This window comes from Parasteatoda tepidariorum, chromosome 5 (genome assembly GCF_982258835.1).
Source record: "Parasteatoda tepidariorum strain Cologne lab strain chromosome 5, Ptep-v5.0, whole genome shotgun sequence".
Taxonomy (NCBI): Eukaryota; Metazoa; Arthropoda; class Arachnida; order Araneae; family Theridiidae; genus Parasteatoda; species Parasteatoda tepidariorum.
Genome location: NC_141759.1, coordinates 31,792,222 through 31,814,330, shown reverse-complemented (window position 1 = coordinate 31,814,330; position 22,109 = coordinate 31,792,222). Strand labels below are relative to the sequence as shown.

General features: G+C 34.0%; 1 protein-coding gene across 1 annotated transcript; it reads left to right on the top strand.

Annotated features, from left to right (window-relative positions):
- Positions 1-580: 580 nt before the first annotated feature.
- Positions 581-22,109, top strand: LOC139426411 (uncharacterized). Its single transcript, XM_087163608.1, has 8 exons — positions 581-849; positions 5,687-5,776; positions 8,400-8,499; positions 9,952-10,015; positions 12,083-12,125; positions 15,986-16,041; positions 18,812-18,887; positions 21,779-22,109. The coding sequence occupies exons 1-8, from the start codon at positions 667-669 to the stop codon at positions 21,923-21,925; spliced, it is 759 nt and encodes a 252-aa protein (XP_087019734.1). The 5' UTR covers positions 581-666; the 3' UTR covers positions 21,926-22,109.

The window sequence follows — 22,109 nt, the reverse complement described above, 5'->3', positions numbered from 1 at the left end:
ATATATGTAACATAAAAAAATCTTTTTTATGTTGTTTCTTTTTTATTAAGCAAATCCTAATTACGTAATTATCCAATCGAAACACTATCTCATACTTTTAAAAAGTCACATACTGTTCTTAAATCTATTTTTGGCTCAAGTGTGCCAAAAGACATTTTTCTCTTTGTGGGAATCGCGCGACCTTTTTCATAAACCAATAGTAATTTCTAAGATTTCCCTCTTTTCCCTAAATAGAGAAATTTTCGGATTTTTTTGCAAGATTTTCCCTGCCAAAAAGACTGATCGTCGATGGAGTAAACTTTCACTTTTCGCTCGTCATCCATTTGAGAATGACTAAATAAAATAATATATATATATATCTATATATATATATATATATATATATATATATATATATATATATATATATATATATATATATATATATATATATATATATATATATATATATATATATATATATATATATATATATATATATATATATATATATATATATATATATATATATATATATATATATATATATATATATATATATATATATTGCTTTGGTTACATTGATACAATATTAGAAAGCACTTCTATTTGCAGATATAGTCGCGGGAGCTGATGAAGAGATCATATCTCCTAACATTTTTTTTGTTTTCCGGCTTTTTATAATCTATGCTTTTTTGTTTCGCAGATATCGTCTTTTGGTTGAACGTATATTCGGATGAATATATTGATCCTAGAGCTGAACCGGCCGTTTATTTTTCAATGCACGATTCCAGAAGACTCGTGAATCCTTTCAGACACGGTATTAAGCTTATAGCGCCAGGATATCATTCTATCAAAGTCACCGAATATGTGAGTATTGCTTACGAAATACAAAGAGTAATCACGAAACTACTGTCGTGCAATCACGAGATCATCCCCTCCCCACAATAAAAGAAACGAGATTGAGAGATTATCTTGCGATTGGTTATGTGTAGATTATTCAAAAGATGGGCCAGGGACATTTATCTTTCCCTCAGTCTTTGCATTTTTGTTGACCCTGTTAAAGTTTTAGGCAAGCAAATGCTATACCAGCTCTCTGTCATGGCCTTAAAAAAACAGGGATCCTCGTGGTAGGAGTTCAACTGATTTTCAGCCAAATCTTCCCTTTTTATCTACAAATTAATTCAAGGCAGCTATTATAAATTTGTAGAGAAAGTAAAACATATAAGGGGCAAGAATCACTTGAATCATATGACACAACAGGAGCTTCCTCATCATAAACAGGCTGTTTGGCTGTTCTTTTATTCCTGCCAAGTTTACGAATTGCACAAAGGCACACGCCAGATCATTAAGTTTGATAAAATATTTAATTCTAGATCTATTTGAAAACAACTTTTGACAATAATCATTAGGAAAGGTGCAAATAACATGAACTAGGGTTCTACTGCCCTAGCTTTCTAACCCCTAGCGGTGTAAGAGGACATTTCAGGTTAAGGGTCACTAAGAAAATTTCAATCTTTATGAAATATCCTGCCTTCCTTCCAAGTTTTTGACTACCGTGATGAATTAGCATGCTGATCAGAAGATATTGATAATATCTCATTATATTTTATTTTTGTTATTAGTTTCGCATAATAAAATATCTGAATAAGGAACTGGATGAATTCTGAACAAGAAACTCCTTTTAACTATATTATAGGATTGAAGAAAAGTGTTTTCGCCTCTCTTTTCTCACTTATCTACTACCATCTACTTAAATAAATCTGCAGTGTTTAAACGTGAAGTAAGCACTCGCTAATTTACAATCCAGCTGCATTTAACGACTCTCTCTCTTATTTACAGATTACCTGATAATGAGATCCGCGATGTCTCAGAGCATTCGCCTTCCAATGAGGGGAACCTGGTTCGAACCCCAGAGATGGCTTGTCGCTAAGAAATCCGCATTCGGCTTACACTAATCACAGTGCTGACGTAAAATATCCTCAGGGGTAGACGGATCATGGGTTAGAGTCCCCTTGTCGCCAGGCTAACAGTGAGAGGTCCTCGTGGTTCTCCTCACCGTGTAACGCAAATGCGGGTTAGTTGCATCGAAAAGTCCTCCATGAAGGCTAAATTTTCCCCAATATTTGGTCCAAGAGGGCTCTTGTCTTCTGGATTGGGTTCCAAACTACAAGGCTACGGAGTTGAATGAATTGACTATTGGTTGATTGCCAACGAGTAGTCTTACGCGGGTTAGTTCCATCAAAAAGCGGGTTAGTTCCACTAAGACCAATTTCTTCCCAATGCTCGATCCGGGAGTTCCCTTGTCTTCTTGATTGGGTTCCAAACTACAAGGCTACAGAGTTGAATGAATTGACTATAGGTTGATTGCCAACGAGTAGTCTTACGCGGGTTAGTTCCATCAAAAAGCGGGTTAGTTCCACTAAGACCAATTTCTCCCCAATGCTCGATCCGGGAGTTCCCTTGTCTTCTGGATTGGGTTCTAAATTAGAAGTTAACAGAGTTGAACATTGGTAGTCGTAAACCCAAAATTGGGTCAGCTGTTCAATGACGGTTATAAAATAAAATAATTATTACCTAAACTAAAAAAAAAAGAAATTTAATTTAAGAAAGTACCAAAGAGGGGGACTACCTAAATAAAAATAATTCTAATCAATTTTTCAATTTTTGATAACATTTCGAAACTCAAACAACCGCAATGTGTAAAAAAGCTTTAGATTAAATCACAAATGTTTTACTTTTACTAAACTGTAGCACTTCTTTATGTCAGAAAGGACTTGCCGTTTCAGGTATTATTCCTCATTTTTCTGAACGTAAGTTTTATTAAAGTAAATGAACAGTCAGAAAAATGTTTCAGTTTGCGGCTACTAACCTTCAATTCCACTGACTTTTAATTTTGAATATGATGCAGAAGACGAGGGAGAACCCAAATCAAGTATTAAAAGAAATTTGCCTTAGTGAAGGACTTTTTTGATGACACTAACCCACTTTCGCGTTACATGGAGAGGAAAACCCCGAAAACCACCAACTTTTATCCTGACGGTAAGGAGACTCTAGTCCATGATTCGTTGACATTGAGGATATTTTACGTTAGCACAGTGGTCGGTGCAAGCTGTGTGCGTAATTCATTTCGATTCGAACCACATTGGGAGGTGAGTGTTCTATTCCCTGAGCTATCACAGCTCCCGTGAGTAAGTTTGAAGTAACTACGCATATCCATTAACTATTTTAATTTAATTAACTATTTCAATAATTTTTTCATGTTAATAGTGCGCAGTTCATCGATGCCGGCTGAGGCGCAGTTGCTGATAGTCCACGTATAATATGGAAAGTCTCCAGCGAACAAGAGCAAATCATAAAACAGCTTACTTAAATAGGGGTTTGGAGGTAAAGAGCGGAGGCCTGACCGCAAAATTAATAGCGGATATCTTTTGTCTAACACCCCTGACAGTTAATCGACTTTTCTGCTTCCGCATTCACAACTGGTGTTTAAACCGGTTACTTTTTACACGTAATCGCTGATTTATCAGTGCATCGAAATTTTCATAGGGTAGTGGGCGGAATGTAATTTATGAAATTCTTTAACCCCTTCCTTCTCGCTCCATGAAAATGACGGGGTGATGTTTCGCCCTCTATTTCTCACTCCCGTGATATTTACGGGCTGGAGTGTTCAGCAGTAACGTGCCAATAAGAATAAAACTAATTAATTTCTTTTGCCCGGAAAACATTTTATTTCTCATTTTACACACTAGATGGCAGTACTACCAGGATATTTTTAAGGTAATTGTAGATAGTTAGTTAAGTTCAAACTAGGTGTCATCACTAATCAAATACGTGTATTTGGCAAAATAGGCACTTTTATGACCGTTTTCTTGAAAATTAACTGATCCTTAAGGGGTTAAGTAAATTTATGAAATTTCTTTACATAATAATTAAACATTTATCAACATATGGCTAAAAAGGGGCCTCACTTTATTTAATTACCCGTTCAAAACCGCTTTTTTTTAATGGCCACCAGGTGTTATATGGTTATTGTGCAAATCGTGGGTTTGTCTCGTTAACTCGTTTGTCGTTGTATCTTTGGGGTAAAATTTATAATACGCCTACTGATTAAAGGGTATTCGCATATTTCTAGTTTTACCTTTACATATGCTAAGGTCGAACAGGAATGATGCCTCCTCTAACAGTAAAACTTCACATCAAAGTTAGCAAAATAGACAAATTAAAGTGAGTTATCCGAATTGTATAGATGGTACTGACCCGAGGCAAGCTGTAGTAGAGAGTTTTTATCCTTTTCTCTAATTTCATTGGAGGATGAAAAACATGAGCATTGAAGAAACAGAATATCAAGAAAAGGAAGGAAGAACAGCGGAATGTCGAGAGAAAGCAAGGGAGAAATATTCATTCCTCGTAAAAGTGGTTGTCACGATCAAAAAAAAAAGGAGAACGGATGATGATGATACACTATCCGGCCAAAAGTATCCGGACACTCGGTTTTTATGGTGGTGGAAGGATAATGGTGTGGGGGTGTTTCTTGTGATTCGGTCTAAGTCCGTTAGTTCCTGTGGTTAGACTCTGAGATGTATATGGACATTCTGGACAATGCTGCACTCCCAACTCTATGGCAACATTTCAGCCCATTTCTATTCCAGCAGGATAGCTTCTTCATTCACACATCGAGGCTTGCACAGACAGGATTTGACGAAATGGGTGTTCAAAAACTGGACTGACTCTCTCATAGCCCCGATCTAAATCCTATAGAGCATCTTTGGGACGAATTAGAGTTCAGATTACGTAGCCAGCCAAAACGACCCTCCTCACTGCAAGTACTCACTTCAGCTGTGATAGAAGTCTGGAAGTTAATTCCTATGGTCACCCATCAAAAACTGGTGGAAAGTCTTCCCAGACGTGTGCGGGCTGTCATCGATGCTAAAGGGGACCAACATCAAATGAATATATGCCTCCGGATGTTGTCCATATTTAGTGCTATTGCAATTAGAGTGTTACATACTGGGTACCTAACGCATATTTTGCTCCTTTACTCCCCAAGTCAAAGTTCTTGATGGTATGTGTTGGTTTCAGCGCAATTCATACTGGTCCAACAACATTTGATGGTCATCATTCTCCAACATTTACAATTATGCGTTCATGATTTTTGATATGCCAAACAACTTCCATCATTCCGTGATGGAAAATGCTACTTAAATACAATATTATGCTTAATCATGAAGAGAATTTTGATTCTCATAGACCAACAAGCGATAATAATCCATGAGGATTCCAACTATACATTTCCATGATGGTTAAATGGGAAATCTTGTTGGTTCTCAGGAATAAACAATCAGAAAAATTTGCTTGTTTCTTCGTGTTGACCCATCATAAATCTGTAAATTCCTACATTGGGGTGATGGTGGCTCATGACCGTTTCAACATTTGATTTTTAAGAAACTATGATGGAAAGTTCTGATGGTTCAACAGGAATGAATCATCAAAACAAGTTGGACCATCATAAATCAGTTCGAATACCGAGATTGGGGTAATGGTTACCATCAAGATTATTTTGGTATATTAATAGAAAACCATCAAAAAATTTGACTTGGATCCAGTGCCTATTGTAAAATTGAATTCCACCCGGTCGTAAAATCTGTTTCATTCACTTCCGTGCAACCAATATTATTTTCAAAATGTTGACTTTATTTTTTCATAGGTGGAGCAGCATCTCTTACCCCAACCTTATGATACAAATTGCACATTGTTTAATCCTATAGGAAGTACAGAAGAAAACGTTGACATAATGGTATGGCCCTCATTTATTGTATTGTAGTACTGAAGTGTGTACCTTGTTTTATGTATAGTAGTATGTATGTATAGTATTATGTATAGTATTATGTATGTCTGCTATGTTTTATTGTATATCGATTTCTCCCATGAGAAACTACAGAGTAGAGAAATTATTAATTTCAAGTTATTGAAAAATTAACCCTTTCTTACTCTGTTTTCGCGATACTGTTACGCTCTTTCTTACTCTGTTGCGCTCGAATACGCTATTTAGGGAGAAGATCGATTCCATGGCTTGACATTCCTCCTTTTCCTCCTCTTAATTGTATAAGAATGTGCTACGATATTCGCACTGAAATCAACAAAAGCCATCAAAATATTTTGATGGGACCATCGAGAATTTCGACTTGGGTACAACGACCACTAGCATGCTATCACGTAGCATCCCCGTCTTCAGAGGTCTTTTTTAATCACGAGATGACGCTTTTTGAGATTGCTGCCACGGTTGTGACATTTTGACCTGCTTCCAATAGTCTAACATCTCGTCCACGATTGTAAGAACTCAAATGATATCTTGTTAAAAATTTGTACTTAATTATAGCAACAACACACTGAATTTTACAGAAATAAGTTCAACAACCTATAGTGCTATTTTGATCAAATTCCTGACATGAATTTTCGAATGAATGAAGAGGTAATGTGCACTACCTTTAAACAGATAAAGGATACTGCTCTACCACGCCCTCTACGTTTGGTCTTTCTTTTATTGGTAGGCTGTTAAGAACGTCACTGTGCATAAATCAGTTGTTCCCTAGCAATTGACAAGCAGTGTACACACAAACACACCCCTTACTTACAGAAAATCTTGAATCGAACAAGATAGGTGATCGCAACGCTCAAATACGCCATCTGGAGAGAAGACTTCTCCTCTTTTCAGTTGTATAGGAATGTACTACAATATTTTAAATTTTTCTTAATATTTTTCATTTTTAATTAATAAAAATATTTTTTTAAATTTTCCATGTGCTTTCTTTTAGAACTGTGTTTAACGTAGTATTCAGTCCCATCTAGTTTCCCGACTTAAAATTTTTTTATCTGTATGAAAATCAAGACAGAGACTAACATACTTCCTTCTTCTATGATTCTCCACACGCTAATGGTGAAAGCATGCGAAATGTTGCCATAGGTGGAGAGTTCTGCTCTACGCCACCTGTAGCCCATTTCGAACACCAATTGTTAGTTAAGATTCAAATATTTACCGTTTTGGTTATTTTTTCCCTTTCTAAATAGTTCTGTTGCTTTCGTGACATAATTGTTTAAACAATTTATGTCAAAATTATGATTGAATTAAAAATTTCAGCGTAAAATAAACTTTTTTGTTTTAAATGTTATTAGCTTACATTTCACTAGCTAAAGAAATTTTGAAACGATCCAGTGAACTCTCACTTATGCACCGGTGTAAGGGGCCAAGAGAAAAAAACGCATAAATGAAAAACTTCAAGATTCTAAAACGCAACGTAAATTGCAATGACAATATGAATAAATATGTTTCTAAAGATTAAATGCTAATATTTATACTGTTATGATATTTACTTTAATTATACAAAGAAAAAATTTAACATACCTTAAGACAATTTATTTTCTTACAAAATAATCTTAATACATGTTTGTATTTGTTTTTGCCGACGTTATTCAAAAACAGTTTTTTCCAGTTCATATAAATGGTATAAGAGGGAATTTCAGAAGCAAAATTAAATTGTAAATAGTCAGGAATAGTGTCTAAAGCTTTCAATACTGCTGTGTGATTTGGAGGAACTTAATCATCTCGTCAGTATCATCCACCACGTTCTCATCGTTCACAAGTTTTAGTTAGATATAAATGAACAGTTCTTCACAAAAAATTAGAGTTTTATGGGAGGGGGAGAAACATCACATAGATAAATTTCTAAGAAAAGTACTTGACGTCATAATATGCTGCACAATAAGTTGTTCAAGTACTTCTGTCACTAAACAGATTACTTATTTTTATTTAGTCATAATGTCCATCTGACTGCAAGTAAGTGATCGTGGTCTCTTTCATCTTTCGTATTCCAGGTGTCTTTTTTTTTCTAGAAAACAGCATGGAAGTAAAACTAACCTCTGAACAAGAGGAATGCTCATTTTCTAAAAGATGAATGGGCTTTCATTGTTGTTGGTGTAACAGATAAGACACCCTATTCAAAATTCTAGAAAGAATGTCTTTTCAGAAACAGCAAAAATGAAAAGGTCACAGGGGGAAGCAAATTCAATAGGATCTAACAACATATATTTCTTTTAATCTGTAACAAGGATCGCTTATTTGCTTCAATTTTAATTTAAAACATTTTTTTAAAAGAAAAAATATTTAAAGGATTGAAAAATTAAGATGTTAGCCTAAAATTTCGGCGCATAATTGAAAAATTTATTTTTAGAGCTACGCATAAACGAAGGACGTTTATCATTATTTTCCAATCTAATGTACTGGAACCTATAAAAATCGTCGTATAAATGAAAAGGTGCATAAAAGAGGTGGTGCATAAGTGAGAGGTCACTGTAGCTCTTTATCGCGAAACTCGCCCAATCTAAAACATGAACTTAATTTATATTTTATTTGCATTTTTTAGGAATGCATAGAAACTTGCGCCTTCCATCTTCACATGGAACAATATGGGTGTGCACCAAAATCATTAAGTATTAGTCACACGGCAACATTGTGTAAGAGCGGTAAGTGTTATTACTGAGCAGGTAAAACATATTGTTGACACAGTATTTATATTTTGAAAGCTGTGAAATTAATGAAAATGTACAGAAAACGTTGGAGGAAAGGGGAAATGAGGTATTGCTCAAACACTTTCTCTAAAAAAAATTTTTTTTATTTACATTAGGAGAAATTTCGTTAAATATTCCACTCTTTTGGAAAATGTTAACAATTTTCTGTTTGAAAATTTTTTAAACTATATCAGTTCTATAAGCATTTTTTTTTTGTTGCAGATTGCTCTTAAAGTTATTTACATATTGATGTTATAGTTATTTACATATTATTGTTAAAGGATCATTATTTCTCTACCTCTCTACATTAGATCATAAAATCTAAAATTTGTGACCTTAAAAACAATGTGACTGTTTGCCTTATTTTTACCATATTGATAGCAAAATCGTCCAAATTATCTTATGCAGATAAATTGAGACATAAAATTCCGATTATCTAAAATCAATAAAATCAAAATTAAATCAGTAGAATGTAGTATCTCAGAGTTTCAAAAGTGAAAGTGTTTTATGAGTAATAAGGCCTGAAAATCCTACATTTAAGAAAGATTGCAGAAACCTTATTCTCAACTCCCCCATTACAATAACCATTTATTAACGATCTATCTTTTAGTCATTTTTTAATCGTTTTTACTATGGAAGTGAGAAAACTGTTCATCGCATTTCGTTCTGGTTGAGTCAGATGAAGATCGTTTAAAACTACTTCTGCGCCAAGAACCACGCCAAACAACAAGGGAACTGCCAGAGAACATGAAATTCTCCAACTTTTTAAAACTTAAAAATAAATTAAAAAATGACCAAAATGTTGAACCCAACTCAACATTTCAACACTCCCGTTAAAGTAATATTATGTTTTAATAATTTTCAAGCTTTATTTTATAATCGTCGTCAAACAGCCCACCCAATTTTTCGGGGTTTAAGACTATTTATGTTCAACTCTGTAACCTTGTAATTTCAAACCCAATCCAGAAGACTAGGGATCTCTTGGATTGGGAGAAATTTTCCTTCGTGGAGAACTCTTTTGATGGAGCTAACCCGCATTTGCGTTACATGGAGAGGAAAACCACGAGAGCCTCCCACGGTTTACTTGACGGCAAAGGGACCCTAACCCATGATCCGTCTACCACTGAGGATATTTCACGTCGGCACAAGCCGGGTGTGGAATTCGCATCGACCAGCCATAGCTGAGATTCGAACCCCGGTTCACCTCATTGGAAGACGAACCCTCTATTCCCTGAGCCGCCACGCTTCCAATTTGAAAGTTTAGTCATTATCTTCTCACAGGTGGGAAAAGTTGTTCACTCAACTGTTTGAATAATTCTTCATTAATTTTTTAGATTCCAAGTGAGCCGGGTTTAAGAACCAAAATTTTCATTAGGTTGCATTTAAAACTTTTATTGTATTTTTCAGGTGAAAAAGTCAAAAAAGAAAATTGGGATAGTTGTTTGAAAAAGTGCAACAATACTCCGTGTGTGTAAGTAATTTTCATGAAGAAGGTTTTTCTATCTTAAGAAAAATGCATTCATTTAATATATATTTTTTTTAATCTTAAACCCATTATACAAATATTGAATTATTTTTTTTCTTTGAATTGTCAATTTTAGACTGCTTATTTGTAACAGTGATCGAAGCATAAAATCATAGAACTGTTAAGCAGAGTGTTATCAAAAATTCTCTCGTAATACATAATTTTAGAATACTTGATAAAAATGAAATTTAACCTGAAAAAGTTTCTAACCTCGGACTCCTTAGAAGTCACATATTAATATTTAAACGAAAAAAGAAAGAAAAACCCTTTCATAATCTAAGGGGAACCATTATTGCGGTATTAAATAACTTGAAATTCATGAACTCATTCCTCAGCTTAAAAATCGGGTTGAGGTAGGAAGATGGCGAAAGTCTCTTGTCACTTGAAAACATAACACTTTTCTCCTTTTTTGATTTCAAATAATTGCTTAGATATGTTTAGAGACCTCATTTGTTAAAAGAAATAAACCCCTTATTCTAATATAATTTCTCCCTGCGACGTACAAACATATACTTTTTGACCAATGTATTTGCACCAAATCTCCAACCTTTTTTCCCTCCAAAAAACAAAGCAAACTGTAGTGTATCTACAAAATAATACTACAAAAATATGATTCAAATTCACTAGTACATTAGACATGTTTACTCTATTCTATGGTGAGGTACTTTTTCCTGAATTAAGGTCGGCATTGTCTATAACAACTCTCCCCACATTGGTGACCCGGACGTGATATGAGCATGCCTACCTTGACAGAAACTCCCACTTCATTATGAACACGCCTACCTTGTCAAAAACTTCAACTTCGATTTGAACCCGCCTACTTTGATGTATGATCCACATTGAACAGTTGGCGTGCTACTTGTGACTGTGACATTACCCACCCCTTCGTGCAGCTGTTACTCAGGCTCGATCACACACAACCTTGGCCTATATACACTCGACTGCTATTGTCAACACAGGAGCTATCACGACCGTGAACCTATTATAGCTCTCGCGATCAGCACTCAAATGTACGGTGATCTTAATACAGCTCTTCCGGATTCTTACAAAGCAGCAATGGACCAACTAGTTGTATCCGTTCATCGTATTCTATTACAGATATAAATCTGGGGATAGTACTATAGTGTATTTATCACTAGAAAAATATAATTCCAATTCAACTAGTACATAAGACTTGTTAACTCAATTCTATGACGGGGTACCTTTTCATAGATGAAGGTGGTATTGTCGATAACAACTCCCCCCTCACCGACCATAATATTATCATCTTCCTACAACATATTTTAATAGCATTACTACATTCTTCATTACAATCTTTCTTCAAATACATTCTCCCAGCAAGCTTGAATTCGTTGATCCAAATATAACTTTGCTCCATTAATTTAAAGCTATATTTTGATTGTTTCGATCCAAATAAGGACATTACACCTTGTTTGTACATGTCGAGAAGAATTTTTTTAAAGTTGATGGCACATTCGAACCTGGTCAATGCGGTCACCTTCTTGCAATACCAAATCTAACCGGAGTTAGTCAAATTTTGTTTAATTGCTGTGTACTTGAACCAACTGGAACTCCCCCGTTTATCATTTGCCCCTCTTACTTTTAAGCGAATCTAAATAAAAGTAGCATTTTGTCTTTGAATATTCTATCATTAATCAGATTTCGCATGAATATTAACTTTAATCTAACAAAATTTGTATTTTTGCATGAAAATTCAGTTTAATTTTTTTCTTCTTAATTTATCGGATATTTTACAAACACAACTGCAATAGTAAGTCTGTATTTTTTAAATAATTATGTGCAAAATGTAAATTAATGTTAATGTGTATTACTGATTGCAAAATGCGAAGAAAAAAATATGGTGTAAGTTAAAAAAAGTCACTTGATTTTGTTAACAGATTTTAATAGGCACTTGACATTATTAAATGGCATGCAATGGCTTATAGATACTTTTAAGCAAATAATTTAGTTAATAATTTAAACAATGGTATTATATAATTTTTTTTTTTGCAGGACTCGATCTTTTAAATACAAGCATTTTAATAATGTACTAGAGGTATGATTTTTCTTTTGTAAAATATTACTTGCCATAAAATCGAAAATAATAAAACTCAAAATCTACATTTTCGTTTTTAAACTCATAAAAGCGTTATTATTTTCCTTTTATTTGAATCTATCTGAAGAACGAGTTTTTATTTTGTGGTATTTTACTTTTTTGTTCAAGTATAATACCCAAAAGTACTGTGATGCCACAATAGGCATTACATACGAGGGTTGCTATATATATTTCTGGCCTTGGCAACAGTAAGTGTTGCTAGGCGACCGCAGACGATTTTAATCAAAAGTTTGATATTTTTAAACATAAATTCAGCAGACGATTTACCATTATGGCTTCATTTGTGTTGTTGATAGTAAATTGAAAAGTTCTTCTCTTTCAAAAAATGGAATTGAATCGTGAACATTTTCGTGCCATTATTTTTCATAAATTTCGACGTGAATTGTCAAGACAAGAGCGCTTCGATGAACTTAATTCTTTATTCAGCGATAAAGCGTCATCCTACAGCACTGTAAAAAATTGGTATAGCGAATTTAATCGTGGTCGATGTTCGATCCAGAACGAATCCCGTGCAGGTCGTCCAAAATCCGTTGTTGTGCCAGAAAAGATCGATGATGTGCGTGAACTGATAAAGCAAGATCGTCATGTGACATACCGTGAGATAGAGGCGTTTTTGGACATTAGTATGACTAGCATTAATAAAATATTGCATGAACATTTGAGCGTAAAAAAATTTTTTCGCGTTGGATCCCGCATAATCTGACAAACGCTCAAAAAAAGGCTCGTGTCGATTGGTGAAAGGAAATGTTGGAAAAATACATTCAAGGTACATCAAACGCTGTGTATAACATCTACACAGGTGACGAATCATGGATCTATGCATATGAGCCGAAAACAAAACAGCAATCAACTGTATGGGTCTTCCAAGACGAGGCAAAACCACAAAAGTTGTTCGAGGAAGAAGCACATCGAAACAAATGATTGCCTGTTTCTTCGGCATTAACGATCATGTGGCAACAGTGGCGTTAGAGCAACGCAGGACGGTCAATTCTGAATGATACACGACCATTTGTTTGCCAGAAGTCATCGGAGAAATTCGAAAAAAGCAGAAGAACAGGAGCATCATTCTTCATCATGACAATGCGAGCTCTCACACATCGATTCAAACAAAGGCATTTCTGACGGAGCGAAAGATCGAACTGATGGGTCATCCGCCGTACAGCCCTGATTTGGCACCCAATGACTTCTTCTTATTCCCACACATGAAAAATAAATTACGTGGACAACGTTTTGCGACCCCCGAAGAAGCGGTTGATGCATTCAAAACGCATGTTTTGAAGTTACCTCAATCGGTCTGGAAAAAGTGCTTTGAAAATTGGTTCAAACGCATGCAAAAGTGTATTGATCATCATGGAGATTATTTTGAAAAATAATAAACGATCCTACATATTTGTTTTTTCATTATTAGGCCAGAAATATAAATAGCAACCCTCGTATTCCCTAGCTTTTAATATTTCTTTAATTTCTTAAACTTAATTTTTTTAATCATTCTTAATTGAGTTTCTATTACAATATACCATTTATTTAATTTTTATTAAAATTTATAAAAAGCGAACATAAAATACTTTATTCTTTTCTTAACAATCAATGTAACGGCTAACTTTTTATTTCAATACTAATGTAAGACTCATTAATTCACTATCTCGATTAAATCAAAAACAAAAATCTATTAATAACTCTTTATTCTTTAATTCTTAAAAAAAAAAAAAAAAAAAAAAAAATCAATTATAAGATTATACTAATTATCTCAGTGTTTTTGGGCGATTCGCTTTCGCCAAACTATTTTAAAATTTAATATTGATCATGGGTGGTTGGTTTAATTTTTGGTCATGCTCTCTATCGATAAATCTTCAACCATGGATTTCTTCCCATGCTCCTAACAGTCCGTTTGATACAAATCATTTACTTTTTATTTCAAATTATTGGCGAATGGATCGGAGGCTCCGGCCTCCCGGTCCAACCCAATATCTAAACAGAAATTCTCGATGTTGAGAGAATGATTTTCTTGACCCCTTTAAAGTACTTATTTGCTTTATTTTTTGTAATTTTGGAATGTGGCCATCTTCAACTAAGTTTTTACATAATAGATAAATTTTTCCTGTACGATTTTATTCATTTTTCTGCTATAAATATCCCTACATCATACGAGGGTTGTAAATTAAATAGTGGCAACTTAACCTTGAAACTCACAGAAGGGCGGGCATGCGCAAATAGGGTATGGGTGCGGTGAGGTGGCTCTGTTATCGATGTGTAGAGTGCAAAAAACAGTCGATTTGCTTAGAAGGGTAGTTGTCGTGTGGCGTTAAAGTGAGGAGTTTTGTTTCCATCGCTCTAAAGCATGTTGTCAAGAGGCTTAATGACGAAAAAAGACGAGATGCTTGAACCCATCGTGCTACTGTCCTATAATGTAAATCATTTGCGCTACAGGCTTCCACTAATGCGCGATAGCATTCTGTTGCATTTTTGCCACAGGCAACCTCGATTTTAAGCCACGACCGCTGATCATCTTTTGAAAACATGCTTTAGAGCGATGGAAACGAAACTCCTCTCTTTAACGCCACACAACAACTACCCTCCTAAGCAAATCGCTTGTTTTTTGTATTCTACACATCGACAACAGCGCCACCTCACCGCACCCATACCCTATTTGCGCATGCCCACCCTTCTGTGAGTTTCAAGGTTAAGTTGCCACTATTTAATTTACAACCCTCGTATACAAATTAAGATGTATCTGAATCGGCCAAAATACTTTAATTATACAAAAAAACTACCTCCCACTGAACACTACGGACTAAGAATTTGGACTAAAGCTGCTACTAAAAGCACTCAGACATTTCTTTAATCCGTGTCTCGTCATTCGTATATGTCTACTGTAACATGATGGAGGATTGAAATGCCATTGGGATGCAGTTTTAGTGGCTCTTCCCAGCAGATATCGCCAAAATCAATCAAGCATCGCTTGAGTGACCATTTTGGTCAGCCTGTGAAGGAACTGAGGGTGTGCATTATCGGCCCTCGTAAAACTATTATACCACAAAGGTGCTCGAGTTCGCGCATCTCATCACGCCACAGAAGAAGGAATGGCACTTCTTCCGCAGAGTATCCAAATTCTGATAACGTGTCTTCGGATCCTCTTCACCCAGATAGCAAAATAAGGTTTATTTTAACTCAGCAAAAACCTTTTAATGTAAACCTAAAAAGACTCGTTATGCGGTTTACGTGTAAATCTTCTAACTTTAAACCTATCTGCGACAATCTGCTCTATTCTAGGCGCATTACCCTAATCCAAAACCTTGGAAAACAAGAAGAAAAAACAACGGTGTCTGAAAAGAAGTTCAATAGTTTTTTAGAAAATCAGAGCTACTCCATCCATTGAAAATAATCTTTGAATGATAAGTCTGTTGCCTGATATCGAAAATCTGAATCTTCTTACATGTATTGGTTGAGTCGTGGTGTCAATGCTGTCTTAAAATATAATTCGTGGTAGACGAATCATAAGTTAGAATATCTTTGTCTACCGGCTACCCATTGGAAAATTTCATGGTTTTCCCCTCCATATAAAACAAACATTGATTAGTTCTGCCAAAAAGTGCTCCACTAAGATTAGTTTGTTCCAATGCTTGATCCAGAAGTTTCCTTCCTTCTGGGTTAGGTTCAAAATTAGAAGTCAAAAGAGTAAAACACTGATAGTTGTAAACCCAAAAATAGGTTGGCTGTCCAACGTTGTTTATAAAACATAACCAATGTATTGATTATGTTTTATAGGCGGCGTATTAATACTTTTTTTAAAATTTTTACAGAACTTAAAATACGGATATAAAATACGAAAACTGCTTTATCCTGGAGTTTATAATGTGTAAGTTGTTTTGAATTCATTTCACTTTGTTGAGTAATTTTTCTTAAGAGTAAATAAAAGATTAAAGATTTTTTCCACATTTAATGATTGTTTTTCATTAACTTTTAACCCAGGAAAAAAAAACGCCATCATAAGTTTGAAAATCACGGTACATGAAGGCGTAAGTAATGATTGCGGGTGAAAACAGTTCGTAGTTGGTTATCAGAAATAGTTTAGTGTTTCAACTTCCAACTAAACCTGTTTTGATGCTTTTTGCGTGTTCCTTCTTGCACTGTGATTTGCATTCTTTCTTTCATTTTTTGGAGGGGGCTTAAATATTAATTTGCGTCACCCAATAAGAATAATAACTTTGCTTTTATTTTTGATGTCGATGCCAAAAATATAAAGTGAGAGTGATTTTACTCAATGTCCTGTATAATATGTATGGTTCAATACTTTTCCTTTTAATGTTAAGCTTTTCGTTACGAGCACCCATTTCTTCATTATTTAGACAGTATCCATGCGATGTCTTACTCGTACGAGTGCCGTATTTAAGCAGCATACACTCGATAACCTGTCAGTACAAGCATTGTATTTAGTCCTGCTTGTACGAGCCCCGTATTTAAGTGGCATTCACTCGATATGCGTGTAACAGCGCCTTATTTAACTGGTGTCAACGAAATTCAGTTTGATAACTCTGCCAGTTTGCTTCAATACCAATACCTATATTATATAAAGGAATAGCAACCAGACCCATAGAGTTCATTCGACAGACGACGTATGAGTCGACATCGACGGCTTACAAAACAGCCATGTTGAGTTAGATATCAGTTCAGGAACAGTGCCGACAAGTGGTAGAGTGGTTAGAGTGCTGAACTGCAAAGTCAGTGGCTGCGAGTTCAAATCCCGCTCAAGGCATAATTGTTTCTCTCAGTCCTCTGTTGTGTGAATATGAACGGGTATGTGTGGCGTGGGTAATGTTGCTCGCCTTCGTGACTTTGGCCACAAGGTGCTCACCAGGCAACGTAAGATGAGCATCACTACCAGCACCTTCCATTGAAAAACGATACGTTCATTGCCTGCTGTTAAAAAAATCAGGACTTGAAGCTTGTTCTTTTTTGTAATTTGGTTATAGCTCGTTGGTATGAGGTACAAACTTTGCTTAGTGCACCATACTCAGGGATATTTCCCAGACCGTCGCCAATATCCCATGGTGCAGCTCTAGTGTGACGTAAATAAAGTATCGTCATTCGGGGCTACTTTGTGCAGTGGGAATTTGTGCAAATTCGAATTTGGCATTTTTCAAGTGCTGCTATTCAGTATTACGTTTATTTCACGTTAAAAATGTGTGGAATTTGAAGATAGAAGTCTCTTCTATTAGTACAAGCATTTTTTCGAATTTTAAAACAATTTCAGAGTGTGTTTCGTTCATCCAATGTCAACAATTTTCCGAGGACGTCGGATGTCGAAAAGTGTGCGTGGAAACTTTAGCTGTGAAATGCAAAGACGTTGATAAAACAATTGTCGAAAGTGCAAAATTTTTTATTTATATATTAATAAACGATTACATCATGTTAGCGTTAAAAAAAATTTGAAAATTAATAACAAATAAAAGGAAAATGAAAAAAAATGCTCTTTGGGGCTACTTTGTGCAAAGTTTCATTCGTTCTTTTTTTCGACCGAAAAATGGTCATACGTTATAAAAAAATACCTGGAACTAGAAACTACCGTGATTACACTTTAGAAAAGCTGCAACAATGTTTTCAAGCAGTTGCTGATGGTGGTATGTCGATTGCAGAAGTTTCTCGGAAGTACAAAATCCACAGAAATACTATCTCTAATAAAATTCACAAGAAACACGTGAAACTTCCTGGTAAACTATTATTTTTCTACTACAAAGATTTTTCTAATGAATTAATCAAACGATTTAACTCATAAAAATATATTTTATAGGACATCAGGTGATTTTGACAGAAACTGAAGAGCAAGTTCTGTCATGTTCATTCAAGCATGTTATGTTCAAATTTATAAATATTATAAATGTTAATGAATATGTAATAATTATTATTTTTGAAATATCATCCATTTCAATGTTAAAAAAAGTATATGGTTTCCTTTTGTTTAAACTCAAATGTTTTGAAATAAACATTCTTTTTAAGAAAAAATTCTTCAAAAAAAATGTTTTTTTAAAGCTGAAAATTTATTTTCAAACTAATATCTTTACCTTTATATAATACTAATATCCTGATGTTTTTGTCTTTAAAAATGTCAACAATGAACTTTTTTAACAATTTTATATCAATATTTTATTAAAAACACAATTATTAAACTGAATTCCTATCGCTGCACAAAGTAGCCCCATTTGGGGGCTACTTTGTGCAAGGTGTGTTTTGACTTATTATTCGTAAATATTACATACAAATAATGCCAATATTGATCAAATTCACTCGTCTGAGCCCATTTATGAATATAATATCGATAAATTTTACTAAAGTTTGAATTAACATAGTTTTTTTACATGTCAAAGTTCAAAAACTGTGAAATCCTGCACAAAGTAGCCCCGAATGACGGTACTTCCCTATACTACCTGTCCTTTTTACTGTGAGAGCAACGTTGGCCCACCTACTACGGTGCCCCTGAGAGATTGACGACAGACAACATCCGGGAAAACATTGGGTTTGCTTTTAAAATAAATTTTATAAATAATTAGAATGATAACTAGTTTTATTGTAGCATTTAATTTTCGAAATATTTTTAGTGAAACAATATTCATTATGATTTTGATTTACAGCTCTCAATTTATGAGTCTCGGAGTGTCATTCAGAAATGCTAAAATCAAAATAATCCACTTTGTTCCAAAAGTACCGGTAAGTCAAGTTTGTTTCAAACACAAAAATTTGTAAAAACCGGATTTTATTTACCCGTAAGAATTATCTCAGTTAATCCTGGTTTCTTACACAGTAAAATGCAGTTACAAAACAAAGAAATCTTTCTGAAAAGCAGAGTTCAAACCAGGGGTTTCCAACTTACACGAAGCCGGGGGCGGCAAATGAAAACACCAGTCAAATGGCGGGCTTCATCAAAATTTTATATTCGACTCTTTTATGTTTGAAGGAACATTAAATATTACTATCAGATTTTTATACCAAGTTATACAAAACAAAAGTATTGAATTACAAATAATAATCGATATTTTATTTAATAAATATTTTCTTGGATGCAAAACCTGAGAAATAAATTTTTTTGCACCGTTGGTATGTTAAATTTCACAGAAAGAAAAGTATTTTAAGCCTATATATATTTTTTTACGAAAATTGTCCGCAAAAAAGTGACAATTAATATATTTTAGTTCGCGGGCCATACAAAAAGGTTTCGCTGGCCGCCAGTTGGTAATCACTAGCCTAAACCACTCATCTCCGAGCTTTAATTTGAAGAAGAAAATGCGATCTTTACTTAAAAAATATAACTGAAAAGAGAGAAAACTCATAAATACAATTGAGTTTCTTTTATTATTTTTTTAAAAGCAAGTATTTAAACTTAAGAAACCTTGCTCAGTTATTTTTTCTCATAAAATGAAAAATTATAAATTTTAATTTTTAGCTTATGTTCAATATTTTTATCGTGCATTTCGTAACATTTTGCACATGAAACTAATTTCAATATACTCATGTAAAATAAAATATTTTTATGCCATAAAACTGCCCAGAATGTTTCTTTAATTGAATTTCTGAACTTTCTAATAATCTTTATTGCAGTTTATTTATTGCTTTGTAAGGACATGGTAACAGAAGAAAATTTTTTAAATAATATTTTTAAGTGAGAAAATTGTAAGGAATGTTTTTTATATATTTGGATACTGGGACTCAAGAGGGTGATATTTAATTACAGTCGAGTCAGTCCAAAAATTAAGGATAATTCATAATCACACGTAAATAGAACTCTAAAAGGAAACATTTCACCTCCAGAATTATCATACACATCTTCAAAAATAATATGCAAATTACAGTAGGTCACCAGTAAGTCAGAATGACGAGAGAAGGTTATGTAAGAAATGGTGATGAAGTAAATTTTTTCACAAGCATTCTGTAAGCCGATCAGTGCCATAACCGAATAGTTATGACATGGGTGCAATAGGAGCAGAATTTGTGTTTATGGTTGTCAACACCTGTCCTCACCTTGCAAACATCCAAAACGAATCCTTTCAAGTTGAGGGCATCACCCACATTAAATGGCCAGCATTTAAACCTGACTTGAATCCGATGAAGCATGTGTGGGACATGACAGGCTTGACTGACGAGTTGAAGATGACTGACGGAACTTGTACCGAAACTTTTAAAAGCTTTGTTTGCTGAGTGGTGTCATCTTCACCAAGAACAGCTCAATATTCTCATACTCAGCATGTCCAGGTGTTGTAAAGACTGTATTGCATTGCATTGCATGGGAGGTACAAAATGCATTAACCATTATACCAACCATGTAATATTAAGTTTTTGTAAAGGAGATATTCTTTAGAAGATTGTAGTTTTTATGAATGATATCTTACCATCTTTTTTGATTTTCATCTTTTGGTGAAAAAAAACGGCTCAATGAATAAGTTACATTTGTTTTGTTTCTGAAACTTTTGAAACTTCTGAGTTGCTATTATCTTTAATGAGCGTATGATCATCAGTGTATTATCATGAGTTTTACAGCATTAAGAGGGAACTTCCTTTTTAGCAACATAAATGACTAAAATAAATGCTTGTTTTAAAATTTCAAATTTAGTTTGATTAAAACTGTAGGACTTATCGTGATTGCCTACCTAAAAAAATTATTTTAAAACAAATGCAATTTAAAACATTTAAAGAATACAAAATTTTTTCCTTTCACGTCAATGAGGCTACATCTGAAAACTATACATCTTTATTATTTATATGAGGATCTACTTGAACTCTTGACGCTCTTATATTTGCAACGCTCTTACATTTTCCTATTATCAAATTGCTTTTAATGAAAAAAAAAAACAAGCAAAAAAATTTATTATAAAACTTATTGAATAGTTTGGAATTGTATTCTAAAAATGAATTCAGGTTATTTTGTTTTGGGGCATGTGGAAAATATTTTATCAAAACTTTTGTAATGCAACTGTAATATACTTGGAAAAATACAATATTTGAACCACATTTAATTAATATCCATTCAATTCCAAAGAATTGGGGGACTGATCGTAAAGACACGGCTCCCAGTAGAACACAGCAGGTCAGAAAGCGGGTGGGTGACCACTTTGATCAGCCTGCGAAGAGACTGAGGGTACGCGGCATCGTTCCTCGTTAAACTGTTCTACCGTAAAGTTATCGACTTCGCGTTTGCCGTCGGACTACCAAATCAGGGAAGCCATTCTCTCTGCAGAGAATCAAAAATGCGATGGCATGTTTTCGGATCATCCTCAGGGATGCTTCCCAAACCGACGCCAATAGCCCATTACCCTAGCCCTAGTGTGATGTAAATAAAGTACCTACCTATCATAGAATTCAATTGAAATCATTTCAGTTACGTAGAATTCAATTAGTACCCATTTATATCCATAAATTTTGTTTCACTATATATATATATATATATATATATATATATATATATATATATATATATATATATATATATATATATATATATATTATATATATATATATATATATATATATATATATATATATATAAATTTTCTCGTTCCTGTTTAATGAATAGAATACATTGTAAGATTAATTTTGTATTCTTCTAGCCAATGGAGTTGTTTAGTAACATCGGTGGATTCTTGGGAATTTGGATTGGATCCTCTATCATAGAAGTCTCTGATTTATTATACCAACTAACTGAATGCATCTACATTTACTACATGAAATTTGTTAAAAAGAAATCTACACAGTAAAAGAATTCAGATAAAATTGCAGCAAAAATTTCTGGAGCCCTGAGATCCGAAAAATCTTTTCTTTTTCCTTAAAGTTTTAAGCCGTAAAATTTTACACCGTAACTTTTACATTAATATTTATTTATTTTCAGTGATTATGTGATTTCACAGTAAGTATTAATGTATTAAATTACCTACTCAATCA